General features: G+C 41.8%; 1 protein-coding gene across 4 annotated transcripts in view; it reads left to right on the forward strand.

Annotated features, from left to right (window-relative positions):
- LOC119031726 (roundabout homolog 2-like) overlaps nucleotides 1–6,579 on the forward strand; it is an 85,852-nt gene extending 79,273 nt beyond the window's left edge. For all 4 annotated transcript variants that reach the window (XM_037120383.1, XM_037120386.1, XM_037120385.1 and 1 more), the window contains 5 exons: nucleotides 140–397; nucleotides 2,032–2,240; nucleotides 4,622–4,783; nucleotides 4,918–5,172; nucleotides 5,597–6,579. In XM_037120383.1, coding sequence (XP_036976278.1) covers nucleotides 140–397; nucleotides 2,032–2,240; nucleotides 4,622–4,783; nucleotides 4,918–5,172; nucleotides 5,597–5,598 — 886 coding nt within the window. In that variant the 3' untranslated portion in view covers nucleotides 5,599–6,579. The remainder of the gene's footprint in view (nucleotides 1–139; nucleotides 398–2,031; nucleotides 2,241–4,621; nucleotides 4,784–4,917; nucleotides 5,173–5,596) is intronic.
- The last annotated feature ends 10,636 nt before the right edge of the window (nucleotides 6,580–17,215 follow it).

Genomic DNA, 17,215 nt, shown 5'->3' on the forward strand with positions numbered 1-17,215 from the left:
TGAATTCGGTCAGATTTATCTTAAAAAAGTGATTGTAAGTAATAGCAAAAAGTAATATTTTGGTATTTTTTAGTTCCTTACATTTATCCTCTTGTCTTCAACCTAATGTGATTCAGAATCATTTTTGCCCAAATGCCAGATATGACAGCAACAGTTGGGCCCCGCCCATGTCCGTCCAGACCTACCGCCACCAGAATCTAGACAGCGGGGTGGAGGAGGAGAGAGGTCCCACTCCCCCACTGAGAGGAAGATCCTCCTCGCCAGCAGCGGCTCCCTTCGGCCAGCCCTCGTCTTCCTCCCTCAGCTCCGCCCACCACGAGGAAATGCAGTCCATTTTACAAGCCCACTTGGATGAGCTGACCAGAGCTTACCAGTATGAGGTGGCCAAGCAGGCATGGTAAGGATGATCTAAAGCAATAGTATGTAACTTTTTACCTTAAAAGGTGCATTATGCAAGCATTTAGATATAACGAAATACATCAACAAGTTCTGTAGAAATTATAGATTTGAAGTTATGTCAAAGAGATCTATGTATTGTGTTACAGAGATATCTATTGAAGTTAGCATGCTTAGCAGTTAGCCCCGCCCCATCCTTTCTCATAAAAGCACTTTAAGCCTCCAATGCGGACTGCTTACTCTGATGTGAACAAAGCTAACAGCAGCTACAGCTGAGTAGGAATTCAAGAGGTGGCCAATTCTTACACACTGCACCTTTAAAATTACATACTGATTTGCAAAAGGGAGAACGGTGCATGTTTAAATTCCAATTTGTGAATCAACCGCTTGTTTGTGAACTATGCGACCTGGATTCAGTCTTCTGATGGACAGGAAGCTCTACTTGCAGCTAAAGTAACTGCTAACTGTTGTTTACTGTAGCTGTTGTCAGCTAGTTAGCTCAGTTAGCTGTGCAACCATATTGTATAACCTTATTGAGGCTCTCCTCCGGAACACAGATCTGGTCCGTCCATGCACTCACATGCTGTGGATTAAAACCGTCCGCATATATTTCAATAATGTGATGATGATATACAACGATTATATAGCCTAGACCTTTCAAATAAACAATATAGCCTTGTGCAGGCAGACAAAGCATCAAACTGATTAATAATTCATCTTAAGGGATAAAGATTGTCCTCAAAGTAATGGCAGTATACCTATATACATATTAAACATCAATAGTTGGTGGTAATGCATTGCTAGACGTGGTAACTGTGCCCCCCAACAGTGAATTGCAGTCTGACCCTGTGGATGCGTCACATTGCAAAAGACGAACAATTCTTGCCTGATGTTGCTTGAAAGCTCCAGTTAACTAGTTTTTAAGACCTTCCTTCTATAATTTGATGTCTTTTCTGGTTATACCGTGTGCATGCATCAGGATTTTGTTCAAATATATTTGCGTGGCGGAGAAGGAGCGATACCTGTAATTTTATTCATTTCATTCTGTTGATAGTTTGGGTTTTGCATATCAATGACCGACGATCGAGCATCTTATAATGCTGGTATTTACATGTGTCAGCCCGGAACCTGCAGTCTATGTTTTCTCGTGAGCGATAAAAACAGCTCTCCATTGATTACACCTTTGATGGCGCATTGGAAAACTTGACAAGTCAGTGGCGACACGTGTTGGAGGGTAATGACTGGGTTTAGTCTAACATGCTGTTCTGACATCAGTAAATAGAGTTGGTAATTATGCATGCATCTCCTCTATGGCGGGATGTGAGCCATCATGGAGGACAGCTGTGGGGGAGATAACAGGCATGTTGGTGACAGCCCTGCCCATCCAGATATCCTTTATCCAGTCCAATTACAACTCCATTGTGTTAGCACAACACACAGTGGCGCTGAGAAAGTAATCAGTGAAATCACTGCAGGCATTCACAGTCTCTGCTTTGCTACCTTTCTGAATATACACTGATTCTGCATTCTCAAACTTGTTTTGCAGTATTTTCCCCGCTCCCTATCTGACCTCCGTTTGCTTGTTTCGTACGGATTTTGTTCTTTAATATGCCGTATTTCCCTACAATTAATTAGGCACATGAAGAGCAGTCCAAACGTGTCCAGCACCCCCATCCCTCCCATGGACTTCATGTCCGGCACTCTGGGCTCCGACTTGGGAGCCACTCTACTTTCTGAAGAGGACGAGGAGGAGGAGGAGGAAGAGAGATACGCTGTAGTGTCAAAGAATCTGTGTGGCTTTGAATACACTCCTGGTCACAGCGTGGATAACCTTGATGGCTCAGGTATGTTTTTGCATGCGGTAATTTGACTGAAATCGTTGCTTTTTATGTGAACAGACTGAAAGGTCATGAACAGCAGAAAGAAGGCAAGCCAGCAGTTAACTGGCTGCATCACAACATCATTTCTGCTGCAAAAGAGAGCTTGAAATTTGGATGATGCAGCTGCAGATACATATAGATGAATAAAAAGCAAAGCAGATATGGATAGAACTAGGATTATACAGCACTGCAGGTGCACTGCTATGTGTTATAATGCAGTAGAGACATGGGCTTATAGACTATGTTACTATTGGTAAAGGTTTATATTAAGGTCCTTGAAATTAGCGTTAATAGGTGGTAAGGTCCTCATAAATCCTTATGAGATGCACCCTTGCTCATAATAGTACAACATTTATAAGTTATTCTATCATATATACTTATTTATAATAGTTAAATATCTTACAAGTGCTTGTAATGTCTTGTAGTCTAACAACAAACAAGGTTATTAGGCCTTCATTACTTATTAACATAGACTTAATACAAATTGGCATGGATTTATATGTAATGTACCAATAACAAACATTTCAATAATAGAATATGTTTACAAATGTATAAAATAAAATATTGTAATGGATGGCAGAAGTATGAGTATATCCACAAATATTACACATAATTAGATTTTTTAAATAAGGATGTATCATACAGTATTCTTCACTGCATCACAGAATATGCAGATTTGGACACGTTTATTGATCCCACGTGCATCAAAATGGATACTTATTCTGTCCGATTATCACCAACAAATGGAGCATGTGTGCAAAACATATCCCTAAAGATACAGATGTGAGAATGTAAATAAGTAAATGTGTGTTTTATCAGAATTTGTCATGCAAATGTGTAAAATAGCTGTGGACAGAACATTTAAAGAAAAGTGCAGGCACAATCCTTTCGTTGCCTCCCTCATGTAGCTGAAGAGGCTGCAGCCACTCAGCTTGGCACCCCGAGGGATTTTGTTCATATTGGATGATTTTGTAGTCGGCAATTTAACTCTCTTGACAATGTTTGGTGTCAGTGCAGGAAGAGGTCTGTGTGTTTTTGTATATATATAGTTATAAAAGAGAAAGTGTGGAAGTCAGGGACGTGAATGCACTGATTGTGTGTTTCTGACCAACAATGTTTTTACCAGAACTACAAGCTTTCCCTTGTGAATGTGTTTAGTCCCGATGCACAGATATTCTACGAGTAGATAAAAAGTCACTGAATGCTCAAAAATGCAATCTTTTACCGCAAACCAGGGTTTTGCACAATCGTCCAATATTTACGTTCCGGCTGCCGATAGGGTTTGGGGCCACTGAGGCACAAAACGCAGTGTGTTGGCTGGCTGAACTGTCACCTACGGACACACTGCACAGAACAAAGAAGGAAGCGTACAATAGCCTGTTTAATCATATACATACAAGCCGTCACATGCTGGTCCAGTGGTTGTCTTCTCGGGTATTACATAGCAGATCAGGGACATGTTTATGTAGTCTGCGGGGACGGTGATCGACACTCAAAGGCGACGTAGAAACCCTAATTAGCGAGAAGTAAAACTCCTTGATCAGCTTCAGAATACTCCGATATCCTCGTCTAAATCACGGGCACCCTTTTTTCACTTTTTCTTTGTCAAAGCGATATCCAGACAGTCCGTGTTGAAAGTTATTTGAAGGCGTCTCTTGCCTAGACATCAAAACCAAAACATAGAATATTTTACAAAACTTTAGTAGTACTCACTGCGCTGAGAAGTCACTTGTCTTACATTTAAGGTTTGATGCATTTATAAATAGGGTTTGTGTCTGAAAACGCATTTCTTTAGAGAGGCACTTGAAGGCTTCTCCCACGGGGACAGAGGAAGTGTACCATTTTTAGACGCCGTTGTTTGATAGGTTAAGAGAGTGACTCGAGCATTGAGAATATGTGTTTTTCAGCACTTCTGATAACCGGGGGGGAGAGATAAGGGTCAGCGTGACTAAAAATATTTACACAATTAGCAATGCAAACATTTTCTATCGTCTCATGTTTGGCTGTCATGTATTGTGAAGCGTTCAAGGGGAAACTTTGAGAAAATATCTTCAACAAAGCCGGTGTGGTGGCAGTATTTCCACAGGGGTTCCATATTGCAGTTGAGATGGGGTTTTTTTTTTTTCGCTTTGAGTGGCACGTCTCTCGTATTTCCAAGAGGTCTGTTTGACATAAACATTAACGTGAAACAAACGCTGCTGTGAGAATTAAAGAAAAGTGGTTTTAGGCCTTCAGAAACACTGTTCTCCAAGACTTTAAATCAAGTAGTAAGTACGAAGTAGAAATATCCACACTTCATTGATGAACTTTATCCACATGAACTCTCTCTTTGTTGGGCATTGCAGGTAACAGCTTGCAGCACTGTCGCCCAGACGGCTCTGGCACAGCAGACCACGGTGCACAGGGTACGCATAGCCTCGGCCACAAGATGGCACCACTGTCTGGCCTCAAAGCGCAGTCAGACAAGGTCGGGACTCTGCCCAGGCGAAGAGACACCAACACAGACGGTAAGTCTCCTACACCCTCAGACGTTGTTTATTGGAGAATCCTCAATTTTACTGGAAACTCAACGAGTGCCTCCGTCACGATGCCTCATTCGCATCCTTTGCCAAACACCCTCCATCTACCATCCACTCCACAGCCCACACGCCGGTCATGAAGTCCCTGCACAGTGTGGGTTCCCGCATGCACAGCTCGTGGGCAGCTGCAGCCTCGGACCCCTCCGAGGAGTGCATGGTGACTGTGTCGACGCTGGAGCGGCAGCATATGGCTTCCTGGAGCGGCACGACAACATCCAACCGGGCCACCCTGACCAGGGGATCCCACAAGAGACCTGGCACAGATCCCTCCCACAACGGGCATCCTTCCACAAACAGCACAGAGAAAAGGGAACACTGTAAGTGTCAATCCCCATGAGGACGTATCGGTAGCAGTACACAGGGATGGATGCAATCCAGTGCAATCTGTCTGCAGACAGAAATGATATGCAGGTTTAACCAAAACTGTCTCTTTATCCATTTATAGTCTGATTTTTGATTCGACAAAAAAAATGACAAAGGAGAATAAAGTTCAGTTTCCCCCAAACCACCAGAACCTCCTAAATTGTTCTTTAATTTCGACATAATTTTAGATTTGGAAGAATAATCCTCCGCTACTTTTAATAAGAATGAAACTCTCAGAATCCCTCCAATGTTAAGCTCGCACCCACACTGAGATGCACTCTGAGACTGTGAAATTGAGTCGCAGATATTGAGAGCGAAGTGTTCAATATCAGCCGGATTTCACATCGCTGTTGTTGCTGTTGTGTCTCTCTCTTCCAGAGTCTTTGTGAAGCATCATTCCCCTGCAGTTGCTGCCTGTCCCAGGACACCTTGTTTGTAAGCGCTATGAGATTTTTCTCTCTGCGAAGTGACATGGAACGATGTCGGGAAGACGGAGAGGGAAGACGGAACGGAGACAAAGAAGCGAGAGTGCGAGATAAAAATGCAGAGCTGTAAATGTCATGTACAGACACAGACACCAGTCTCACACACAGTGTTATTTTCATCCCCCCCTTCAAAAGAGTAAACAGTATGTTATATGTCCGCTTCTATTTTCTGTCACACGCTGTACAAAGATTCACACTGTGGGGAAGAAGAAGAAGAAAAAGAAGAAAAATCACAACAAAATGACTAATTGAAATGAAAAAGGACTTGCATAATGTGTAAATATATTTTTTAATGTTTCTCTTTTTTTTTTTTTGCTTTGCTATGCAAGCCAAACCCAATGTCGTCTCTTTTTTGTGTGATTTATTACTGTGAATCATTTTTCATTAATGCTCAAAACTGTTAGCTTATTTTGATGAAGCTACTGTATTGTTGTACTTTGCACAGAGCGTTTTGGTAAAAATAAGCACAAACCCATTGTCAGCCGAGCTGAGGAGGAGAATCAATAATGGCAAAGAGGGACGTCTATGTAAAACAGAACCTAAACAGAAGATATATACTTGGCTGTGCTGTAATTGTTTTTTTGACAAATACTCATATATTGAGAGTTACACTGGAGGAAAAAAATAAACACAGTTAATTACTTGAGAATGATATGCCAATATAACAAAACTGTGTTTCATTCTACTTGCTGGGGATCCTATTATGCATCATACTAGCGATGGTTCTCAGTGATCGTTACCAGAACCCTGTTACGGTAACAAGGCAACACATCAGTTGTGATATCCAAAGCAAAGACGAAGGAAAATAGGGCATGTGTCACTTCTCTGCCGTTCCCCCAAAAAAAGAGTATGTTAATAAAAAAAAAAATGTCTATATATTGTTTTTGGTAATTTTTTTTTCCAATTACATACAGTGACATTATGACAGTGCAATATTAAAAGGGCAATATGACAGTAAAGGGAAATGTCAGCGGAAGCCACAGGCCAAAACGTCCCGATGTCACCTCGAGACAAACGAGATGCAGAGTTTAACTATATATGATGTTTAACATCACGTAAATTATACTGGATTTGTTCTTGTGTGTCACACTGTTGAGTGGTTAGAGATCGGAACCGTCACCTTTACGAAAGACGTATAACCAAGAACGACTGCCAAATTTAAAGACCATTTTTAAAAAAAAGACATTTTACAGCTTTTTCCAATTAGCATTTTTCTGCCAATGAGATTCATGATGCCATGACTTTACACCCGTTTGGATGGGGTTTTTTGTGTTCTGATCATTGTTTGTGGTGACAGCTCTCTCCCTTTGAAAGAATCTTTTACCTGCCAGATTGGTTTGCCCTCAGGAATACACAGCCACATACAGTAGGGCCGTTTTTTCAATCCTTTGATGCAAAATAAAATGTGTATGTGAAAACTAAAACCAGGTTTCTCCTCAGCGTGCCTGTGAGTCTGTCTGACACACTCTTCACATGAACACAACAAAGTCCATGTTGGAATTTGGGGAAAAAAATCAATGTTATAAGCTCATCCCATACTCATATACTCAGTATGTTTTCACAATTAAGCACCCAGTTTCTATAAATAGCAATCGTTCCTTAGACACATTGCTAAAAGAATAAAATATTGTCACCTGTGCTAGACAGTTGTCTTCCTCTTATTCAAAGCCTTCAGAGATTCAGTAGATGAGTGTTAAAGGTGTTAGAAAGCAGCCAGATACATGTGGTTTAAAAAAAAACAAAAAAAAAACACAATGGTGATGTATTATTTTTCCTGGTTTGTTCTGACTTTATTGATCGCAGTCTGATTCTATTTCTTGAAAGACCCCTTCTGCCAGAAGTAAGACAGAAAATCGACACAGTGTAACTCCCAGCACATTTTTATTTAAGAGAACAGTGTTTCCATCGAGCAGACATCTTTATCGGGCACTGTCAAACTACTGTTAGGGATATAAGAGTCAAGTAATACACGGTGTAGACATAAAAACTTGAATCGCCCTGAGACAGGAACCAATGAGAGCAAGGCTGGATAACACAAAGGCTGATTAGTATAACCTGTACAAGAACATATTACATCTCGTCGGTGCTGCGGATGTGAGCAGTGCCGTGCAGGATGTGAGGTCCACGGAAATCACTTTGCCGGTTTCGGTTCCATCCGTGGGGTCGAACACAAACACAATCTGCACTAACCGGTCAAAGTCCACCAGTGTAGTTCAACACTGGTGGACTTCAGCATCGCCAGTGGATCAAATGTGCTCCTTCCCTCACATTGAACGGAAGTGAACGGGTGGCGAATGTTCATTTTGCATGTATGTGACTGTGCCTCAACACTTCCTGACACTCTTGTATAGGGGACAAAGCATGCCTCAATTGTCCAAACAATAAAATTGATAATAAATATTAAAAAAAGTTATAAACAAACAAGTTTTTAGTTGTCCAAAAGCATTTAAACAAGTCACAACACACCTATGACAAGGAAGTCAACAAAAACATTCTGAGAAAATAAGGAATAAAAAGAAATCAACTTAAAATTATCAAACATATTGAGAAATGAAATATGTGAAGGGGGCGCGGGACTTTTTGATCACACATATATAACCACTTTCTAAAAAGATCAACATGTTTATTTGATCTCTTTCTTAACGTTTCTGGGCTTTCCATACAGGCAGGCGTGCTTTGTCCTCTGCACTGGAGCGTCGCAGTCATTTGCAGCTCTGCCAGTCTGAGCGCAATCATGTTGATCGCAAACCACCTGAGTGATCAATGTGTTTGTGCCAGTGTTTGCTTGTTCTGCTCTCTGAGGGGTTATTTTACAACGCCTGAAGAAGATCTCCTCAGATAAAAACTGCCGAAAGCTGTCGGTACACTGCGTTGATCTTCCGTCTCTTTCTGCTGTCAGTCTGCTCTTTGATCCGGCAGCCATAGATGTTTCTTTTTTCTTGATGTGCGTCCCGTACGCTCAGTTTGTCAGAGACAGCTCATGAAATCTTAAACTTTCCTGGTTGTCCCTGTGAAGATTCACATTCAACTTAATTCCATCCAGATGAGCCAGGAGCGAAAGTCATTATGATGTCTTCAGGCCACGTGGCAGCTCCCCCCTGGCAACAGATCTGGACAACACTGGTGTGTAAGGTGTTATGCACAGTGTGGGACACCCTGTCAATATTTGTATCCTGAGATGGATAGACAGGGATTAGGACTGTCCGCTGATACCGTGCAGACAGGGGGCACCATGTGCAATCTACCATTTAAGCCTTAAATCCAACGGGCTGGGTGTAACAGGCACAGATGAATTGGTATTGTGGAGTCAATTCTATACTCGCTTTGACACTATTTGGCTGCCCTGACCAGACCGCCCTCCTCCCCCCCTCCCTGACACAATCCCGCCACCAAATCGGGAGTCGGCTGCTCCTAATTTGCCCGGCTTGTAAGTACACGGGAATTTAATGGAAGAGCGGAAAGACAACAGCCAGCCGGAGCCCACAGAGGCCAATTACAAGGCTCCACCTGCATTCACAGAGTTCCAGTTCCGTCGCTGGAATTGGAATGGTGCGCTCACTTTATGGGTTGTTGCGGTTTTTGATTGGATGAAAAAAAAAAGCAGTTTCCTGTAACCGTTATTTACTGCTGAGATTTTATTCTTTTTTTTCCCCCCCGCGCTCAAGGGAGCAATTTGGCTTGAAACTGCTTCACTTTCTTTTGAATGCTGCTACAAAAAGACAGTTAAATATGAGTAACGGCAAACTTTTATCTACAGGAAGCAGAGTCATAATTCAGTCATTTTATTTTTGGATTCCACTTTGTGTTTATTGTTATTTTGTCATGTTATAACATCCCATTAATGAAACAGTGCAACAGTTATATGTACAGTACAGTACAGATACACACACTTAAGTTGCACTGCTGTTGGTTAGAAAAAGGATGCAAATAAAACATTATTGTTTCCCTACTTTGTTCACACTCTTTATATGTCTGATGTATCCTGAGCACACAAAGTCGACCATTTAACAGCAACATAATGTAAAAAAAAAAACACCTCTGCGATTTGGCGCCCCCTACAGTTTCTGAGTGAAACACCACTGCCGTAAACACAAACCCCAGGTCAATGACAATTAGTCAGATGTAATGTCATGTGTTGAAGTAAATCACCATTCCCTCTCATAGGAGACACAGTACCATCAAAATGATTTTGAAGCTGTTACGTAATGTTGCTTTAAAAAAGGGATTCTATGAAACAATTCATAACATCCCACTAGAAGTTTCTGGATGTTTGGACGTTGAGATAAAAAGGAGCCTTTCTCATCCAAACATCTGGAACATTGGCAGACATATGACAGGAGTTATGTACGCAACGTGTGTCTGTTTTCGCGCGTTTAATCAAGCATCAGTCCGATCTCTCTCGTCAGTGTCTTTCATCAGCACTAGTGTTGATTCAATACTGTACACCGCCAGTATGCTGTAACAGTGAGGATAAATGGATGCTCCCCTGCAAGTGTCATCTCCTCAAGCTTTGGTTTAAAGGCGGTAGATTTTCTTTTAACTGCATCTATTTGAAGCAGTGTTTTAATATTTCCGACTGTTCAAAAGAACCTCATCTACATAAAAGATCCATTATTTTACAAACACCTCTTGTATCCCGTGACGTCAGTCCCCCGTCTTCCTGACCAGGTGTAAACTGATAATAAGGTGATAAAGTGAGTGTGAACGATCTATTCCTTTTCTTTCTAAAGCTGAAGATGAAATGTGTTGGAACCCCACGAACGAGTGGGCGGTAAGAGTCTTGTTTTCTGATACTTCTTCATCTTAAAAGTAAAATATATGCTGTTTCTTTCAAACTTGAAGACCTGGGGGTGAGGAGGAGGAGAGCTGCTCCCTAGCTGACCTGATATTTTACCTTAAGTAGGGTCAAAAAGAAAGTTTCACCTTTGTGGGTGTTTTGTGATTTTCCCTCGTGAAATGTAATATTATACTTCCTTCTCATAACAGATAGTTAGAAGAAGAGTAGACCATCTATTCAGCAGATTCTAGGACAAACTTACCTTGTGAGGCTGTTTGAATTTGCAAAATCACGTGATCACGTGATCCTGTAACAAACCATCCGCCACTTCAGGTTAATGACAAACAATACACTGACAAAATTCCATACTTCATCTCGAGAAAGTGTGAACACCGGCATCAAACTCAATGTTTCTCATCACTCTGCAGATGCTTTCGCCACAGCAAACTAGCCCAATGAGGATATTAAAATCAAAAGCAATTCTAACAAAATCCATCAGCGTTTCCTGCCAGATGGGCTTTCTGATGGATGCAAAAAAAAAAAAAAAAGAAGGAAGGAAGGGGGAAAAAAAAAAATCTGAGTGAACCACCCTCTCATCCGGTTGAACTTGAAATTAGATGAAAGTAAATAAACACAGGCGGCAGATTGCATTAGCAAAATCAGCCTCGCACAGTTCTGACAGTAGTCATATTTATTCAAGAGAAAAAAACACAACATGCAAAAATTAGCATATTTGCATGAGCTGCCGTCCGACTGAGGAGCTAATTTTAGACATAAGAAATGTCAGAATCATACATTTTCCACCGCAGACAGCATGATGACAGCACTTGTAACGCACCAGTGTATGTTTTGAAATACGACCAACATTATGAATTGCAAATTAAATGGTTATATTTAACAGTGCGATGCTCAGGCACCTGAATGCATTCCTTATATACACACTTTACTTTGCTGAGCATTTTAATACTGCGCATGAGCCATATATAAGACTCAGTATAGGCTATATGATCTGCTGAAGTATCTCACTCTGCACATATTCAAGACATCTGCTTTAAGGGAAGAGGAAAAGGAACCATTCACATTCTTTTCTTTGAGCTCTCATTACTGCATGAGCTGCACGATTTCATGAAACTTTCCCAACATGTGGTGGACAACCTTTTCACTATGATTATGTGTAACACTGCCTTGAAAGGCTGATTTGTGACTCATGACATTTGGCTAATTGCAACATTGGAACAGTGTGGCGGTTCACATGCACCCCACCTGAGACCGCTGGTCCTGCTCTGTGGCTCAGCTACCCTGAGGGTAAGCTAAAGGCCAGTGGTCTCCTGGCCTTTAACTCCCCCAGTGACCAATTAATTTTCATCTTGTTCATCCCTGCTGCTTCATCTGCTTCTTTCATGTTACCACTACATGTTGTGCCACTGACAAAGAGGCAAAGCCTCTCCTGGAGGTCTCTGATAGAGGGCATTACAGTAAATACAGAAAGGACATTTGCATGCTGATATTGCAAGTTTGTGTACACCTGCTCTCACATAGCCCTCAGGTCTCAGCCCAGACCGGCTTGACTGTTTAATCCTGAGACCAAGAACCAGCTCTAGTGTCTAGCAGGTCCCCAGGAGAGTGGAGTAGTACGCTTGTGGTTTAGCCTCTAGACGGACAGACTGTCTCTGCACTGTTGCCCAAACGGTTTTCTTTAGAAATCCTGACTTACAATTTGTCTGCCGAGGTTGTCATAGGAATCTCAAGATCTCTGAAGCCAATCAGATAATACTGTATAAAATAACAGCAAGTGCATTGGGTCAATATAGTTTTTTTTACTGTTGTTTCATTTGGATGTTTAATCTCGACTGTGCAGAGTTTGGCACTAGACAGCTTTTTTCACATTCATCTAGGGGGCTCTATAAAACACCTGTTTTGTCGACTGCTTATACCCGACTCTCTCTCGCTCCTCTGCTGATGCTCGCTCTTCTCATCCCTGGAGTCAAAGTCCTGGTCAGAGCCGCTGTAAATCGCCGAAGACGAAGACAGCTACATATAAGAATACAATGAGCTGTAATTATCAGTTTTTCTGGTGATTATGCTGCCCCCAATGTTTTTGAAGCCATGGCCAGAATTCAAAAAGGTAGCTTCAAGACTCCTACACTGCCAGGTTAATTTACATCATCGTCCTTTTGGCCCGGAGTGCTGCTTATGACAACTTAGCATTTACTTCTAATTTAAGTCCTCTCTTGGCATCACAGGACACATCCACCTAGTGACAGACAAATGATATATCCCCATAAACATATTCGAATTTATCACTGCGGGATCGAGCTCCACCTCGCCACCAGATTCATCATGTCTGACACCTCCTAATTCCTCCCCAACTGCCTGCTTTAAGAGAAAGTAATCTTCCTCAAACACAACTGCGATAAATATGAAACCATAAACTTGCACTCAGTGCTCCTGCACCCCCTCCACTCCGCTAATAACACACACACACACACACACACACACACACACACACACACACTGTACAGTCCACAACCTTGGCACCCTCCTTGCCTCTGAGGATGTCAATGACATGGGGGAATCATCGCCTCTCAGAGCTGAGGAATGCTGCCTATCTCTGACACAACCTGTGTATTTCACTGCTGTGAAGCTAATCAATGTCTTCATCACCCCGAGACTTATTTTCCTGCAACACTGCTTCCTGCACATCCTCAGTAAAGAAAAAAAAACAAAAACTCCTCTATGTTGGAAATCCTATCACGAGTGAAACGATTTCACGAACCATTTCAAGAGGCCAAAGTGTGCCAGTTGTTCGAAAACATCCAAAGACTTCCTCAGCATGTAGAGTAATATTTTGATTACGTCAAGACTCAACATTTGCTGCGTGATAGTGGAGAAAATTGAACACCCACGTAAACATACGGCGCGGTTCAGCTGGTAGGTCAGAGGAGACGTTTTCATTCGCAGCACAGCACTCAGCCATAGTGTCTCTATAGATCTGTCCTCTTTATAAAGAGTTGTTCAGGGTTGACAGCCATCAGTTTCACTCTTTCTGTCAGCCTCTTGAGCAATTCCGCCACATTTGCCCTAGCTGTCATGGCCGGCTTTTTGTCAACAGATTGCAGAGAATCTGCTGGATAAACACAGCAAAATTGAAAATGAAACTTGGCAGGCACACACACACAAGCATGCGAAAACACACACACACACACACACACACACACACACACACACACACACACACACACACACTGTATCTTAGAGACCAGGGCACACACACTTGTGAATAACCGACAGTCGTCCTTGAGAAAGGAAAAGAGAGCAAAAGAAATAGAAGGGGATGAAGGCAGTCATTCATGGTGCTGAGAAAGTAGCTTTCCAGAGGAGAAAACAGCACAACTCAATCTCCCTTCAGTTAACTTTGGTTTGCAATCAAGTTATTGGAATAATTCATGAAGAGGCTGATTGCGTGACTAAGTAAACACGATGTGAAAAACATTACATTTTTGAATATTCACCTTTTCATTAAAGTTAAACCCATAAACATTCCAGTGCTCCAACAATTTTTTGTTAATGTGATTAGCGCCTCCGAGTCGTTAATGAGTCTGATGCTGCTTTTTTTTCCTTTTCTTTTTTTTTTTTTAATCCAGCAATCATGGGTCACTGATGTTGATTCAAGTGGACATTACCTTCCACAGCATGAGTTCAAAATCACCCACCATTCAGTCACGGCAATCACACCACTCAAGCTTGAAGTGATAATTGGACAAAAAGAAAAAGGTAGATCGCACCGTGTCAGCTGCAAAGGAGGTCAGCCAACACACACACACACACACACACACACACACACACACACACACACACACCATGGACACAGGTGTTATTGAGAGTTTGAGCCTGTCACTGACTGTAAATGGGCAAACGTTAAAGGTTATTATGCCCACGTAGTCTGTTGCAGAGATATCTACCGGATTTAGCATGCTAACCAGCTAGCTCCAACCTATCTACGTTCATGTTGGAGGTGCCCTGAGCTCCCCTTTTGGACTGCTAGCTGCATGACTAACTGAGCTAACAGCAGCTACATTTAGCATAAGTTAGAATTATTTGATTATTGTGAAAGGTAATAACATTCTACCAATCAAGCGTGAGATTCACTTCTTCAGAGAAAACGTATCTGCGTTACCTGTCGATGCCGTGTTTAGTGTTTCCACGGCTCGTTGAGTGTAATCCATATTAGATTGATCAATACTCTGTCTGAAATGACACTACTCAACAGAACTGTTTTAAAAAAAACATTTTGGTTCTTCATGTTCTGTTTTAAAATGATTGTTTGGTTTCTTCATGCGGTGTTACCTTGTTTGTTACGTAGTCAGAGTAACTGATTTGTGTCGAACGCGAGCGATTTGAATATCTCCCTGCAGATCTACTGTCACAAAGCAAGTGGATGACAACAGTTGATAGACTGAAAAAACTTGCAGCCACAAGGCTACATACACAGTATTGTTGTTGGAGGTGATAAAGTGATTTGATGTTGGTGATTCTGGGTTTAACAGCCAAGTAAGGAGTATGTCCTCCTAATTCAGGCGGCTTCTTAGAAGATTTTAAGATTTAATAGCTGAATGAAGGCTCTCATCAGAATCTTTATGTCTCTTTTCTTGTCCCCTTCAGGTCAGTCGACCTTCTGAAGTGGGTCATTAAACTGGAGCTTGTTCCACCTGATAGATTATCATACACTGACAGCTTGAGTCAAACCTGCAGTAATGGACTTTTTGGCCACATGAAGGCGGTGTGCAAATGAGCTGTAATTACGGCAAAGTTATGACAAACTTGTTAGCAAACAGTTTCCTATTTACATATTCAGCAGAGCTGGATTAATTTAATAAGGATTCGTTTTGGACTCACATTTCTCTCCACTATTTATTCTCTCTCTGCTCCTGTTTTTTTGGTACCCATCAACAACTAGAGGAAATATCTGGCTCTTAGCAGCTAAACACTCCACTAGGTTCAGCAGCTAGTTGCCAATGTTGTCTGACTGCTGAGAGTTTTTGATGGCGAAGAGAAAAGTGAAAGTGACTAACTAAAACACTGAAGCTGCAGGCCAGACTGACTATTTAAGTTGGCATTCATTTCCCCTGCAGTTATTTGCATGGGAGCTTATTTCAAAATCGAGGTTCATGCAGGATACATCAAGCTAGCAGGCTACGTGCTGAAGGTGTATCGGGGCTTTCAAGGGGTTTACTAAATAAACACAGTTTCTCCACTAGAAAGACGTGGGGTAGCCAAGAAAACCCAACAGGGCTTAAACAGGCCAGAGTTTCTGGCTAGCAACCTCAGGCGAACAAGGTGCTCAGCAGCCCAGGGACAGATTCCGAACACAGGTGAGATCCAACCGTGTGCCGTTCCCCACCTCTTTTAAGCCTTCACCGAAAATGGGCGTCGTCACATCCCGATTGGCTGGGAGGGAAATGCCCCAAGCTGTTTCCACTCCTCAATCAGGTGTCAGTCTCCACCACCGTGCGCACAGGTGATCTCAATCCCACTGCAATCAGTCCAGATGGGATTTTGGAACAATCAGCCCAAAACAAAGACAGATAGCAAGTCTCAAACAACTGGACTGCTACCATTTGTCATAATCAAAAACAATACAGGACATTTAATGAGTGCTTGGAACATAAACATTATGAAATCATTTGATTTCAAAAGATACAGCATTGAAACACACAACAAATGAAATGAATGAATATAGGTGCTGCACATTAGAAGGGGTTTTCTGTAGTTTGTGCATTAAAGGGTTAATACAAAAACATTGACTACTACTGGCAGCTTTTATGTGCTCTGGATCTTTATCTGTTTAAATCAGCAACCAAACAGGAATAAATAACATCTATGGGTAAAAAACGCTTGTTTTTGTAGATTCACTCTACAGAAAAATAATTAGCAACCATTGTTCATTTTCTAATCACTTCTACTTCAATCTAAATCTAGTCTACTGAGCAGTCAAGCCAAAAATTTCTACATTTCTGAACAAATACCAATTAATTTGTCTAATCTGAAGGTCTCAGATTAAGGACGCTGCGAAGATGCCAGAAACTGGTTCATCTAGGAGTTTTGGGTCGCTCCTTTCTGTTTGTGTGAAATCAGAGGAAACCACACTGAGGTGAAAACAGTCTGACATTAAGGGACCACAAAGGTCACAGCACTTACCCGCCCCACTTATCACTGTGAGGGGGAGCTGCTCCAAGATCAGCCTTGTTAATAGATCACAGTGCGTTCCATATCATTTAAAAAAACAAAAAACTGCGTAGTTATTTGTTGATGACGCACCATTTACTGTGTGAGTCAAACTTTACAATCACACACACGCACACACACACACACACACAAACTTTGACGGGTATGTGTGAAGAACTTTCCTTCTTTCAACAGCACACAGCTGCTCTGTTGATGAAGGTTCGTAAGTGAGGTTAATTAAACAGCATGTCTCATCACATCCCCACAGTTTTGCCGTTCTCCGGTCTTCCACACTCATCTCACTTCAACAATCGCTAAATTAGGAGGAGGGTTTACCTGTGGGACCGAGTGAGAGACGTGGAGCAGGTAGAACGGTGAAAGCTGGAAGTCAGGAACTGAACTAAAGCATGAACGAACAAATATCTCTGAAGACTGATCACAGTTTTTCCAATTCAATCTCGCCTATAAGATTCTATTTGAAAGGGTGGCATTTACGATTAGTTAGCCTTT

Source organism: Acanthopagrus latus, chromosome 13 (genome assembly GCF_904848185.1).
Source record: "Acanthopagrus latus isolate v.2019 chromosome 13, fAcaLat1.1, whole genome shotgun sequence".
Classification (NCBI taxonomy): domain Eukaryota; kingdom Metazoa; phylum Chordata; class Actinopteri; order Spariformes; family Sparidae; genus Acanthopagrus; species Acanthopagrus latus.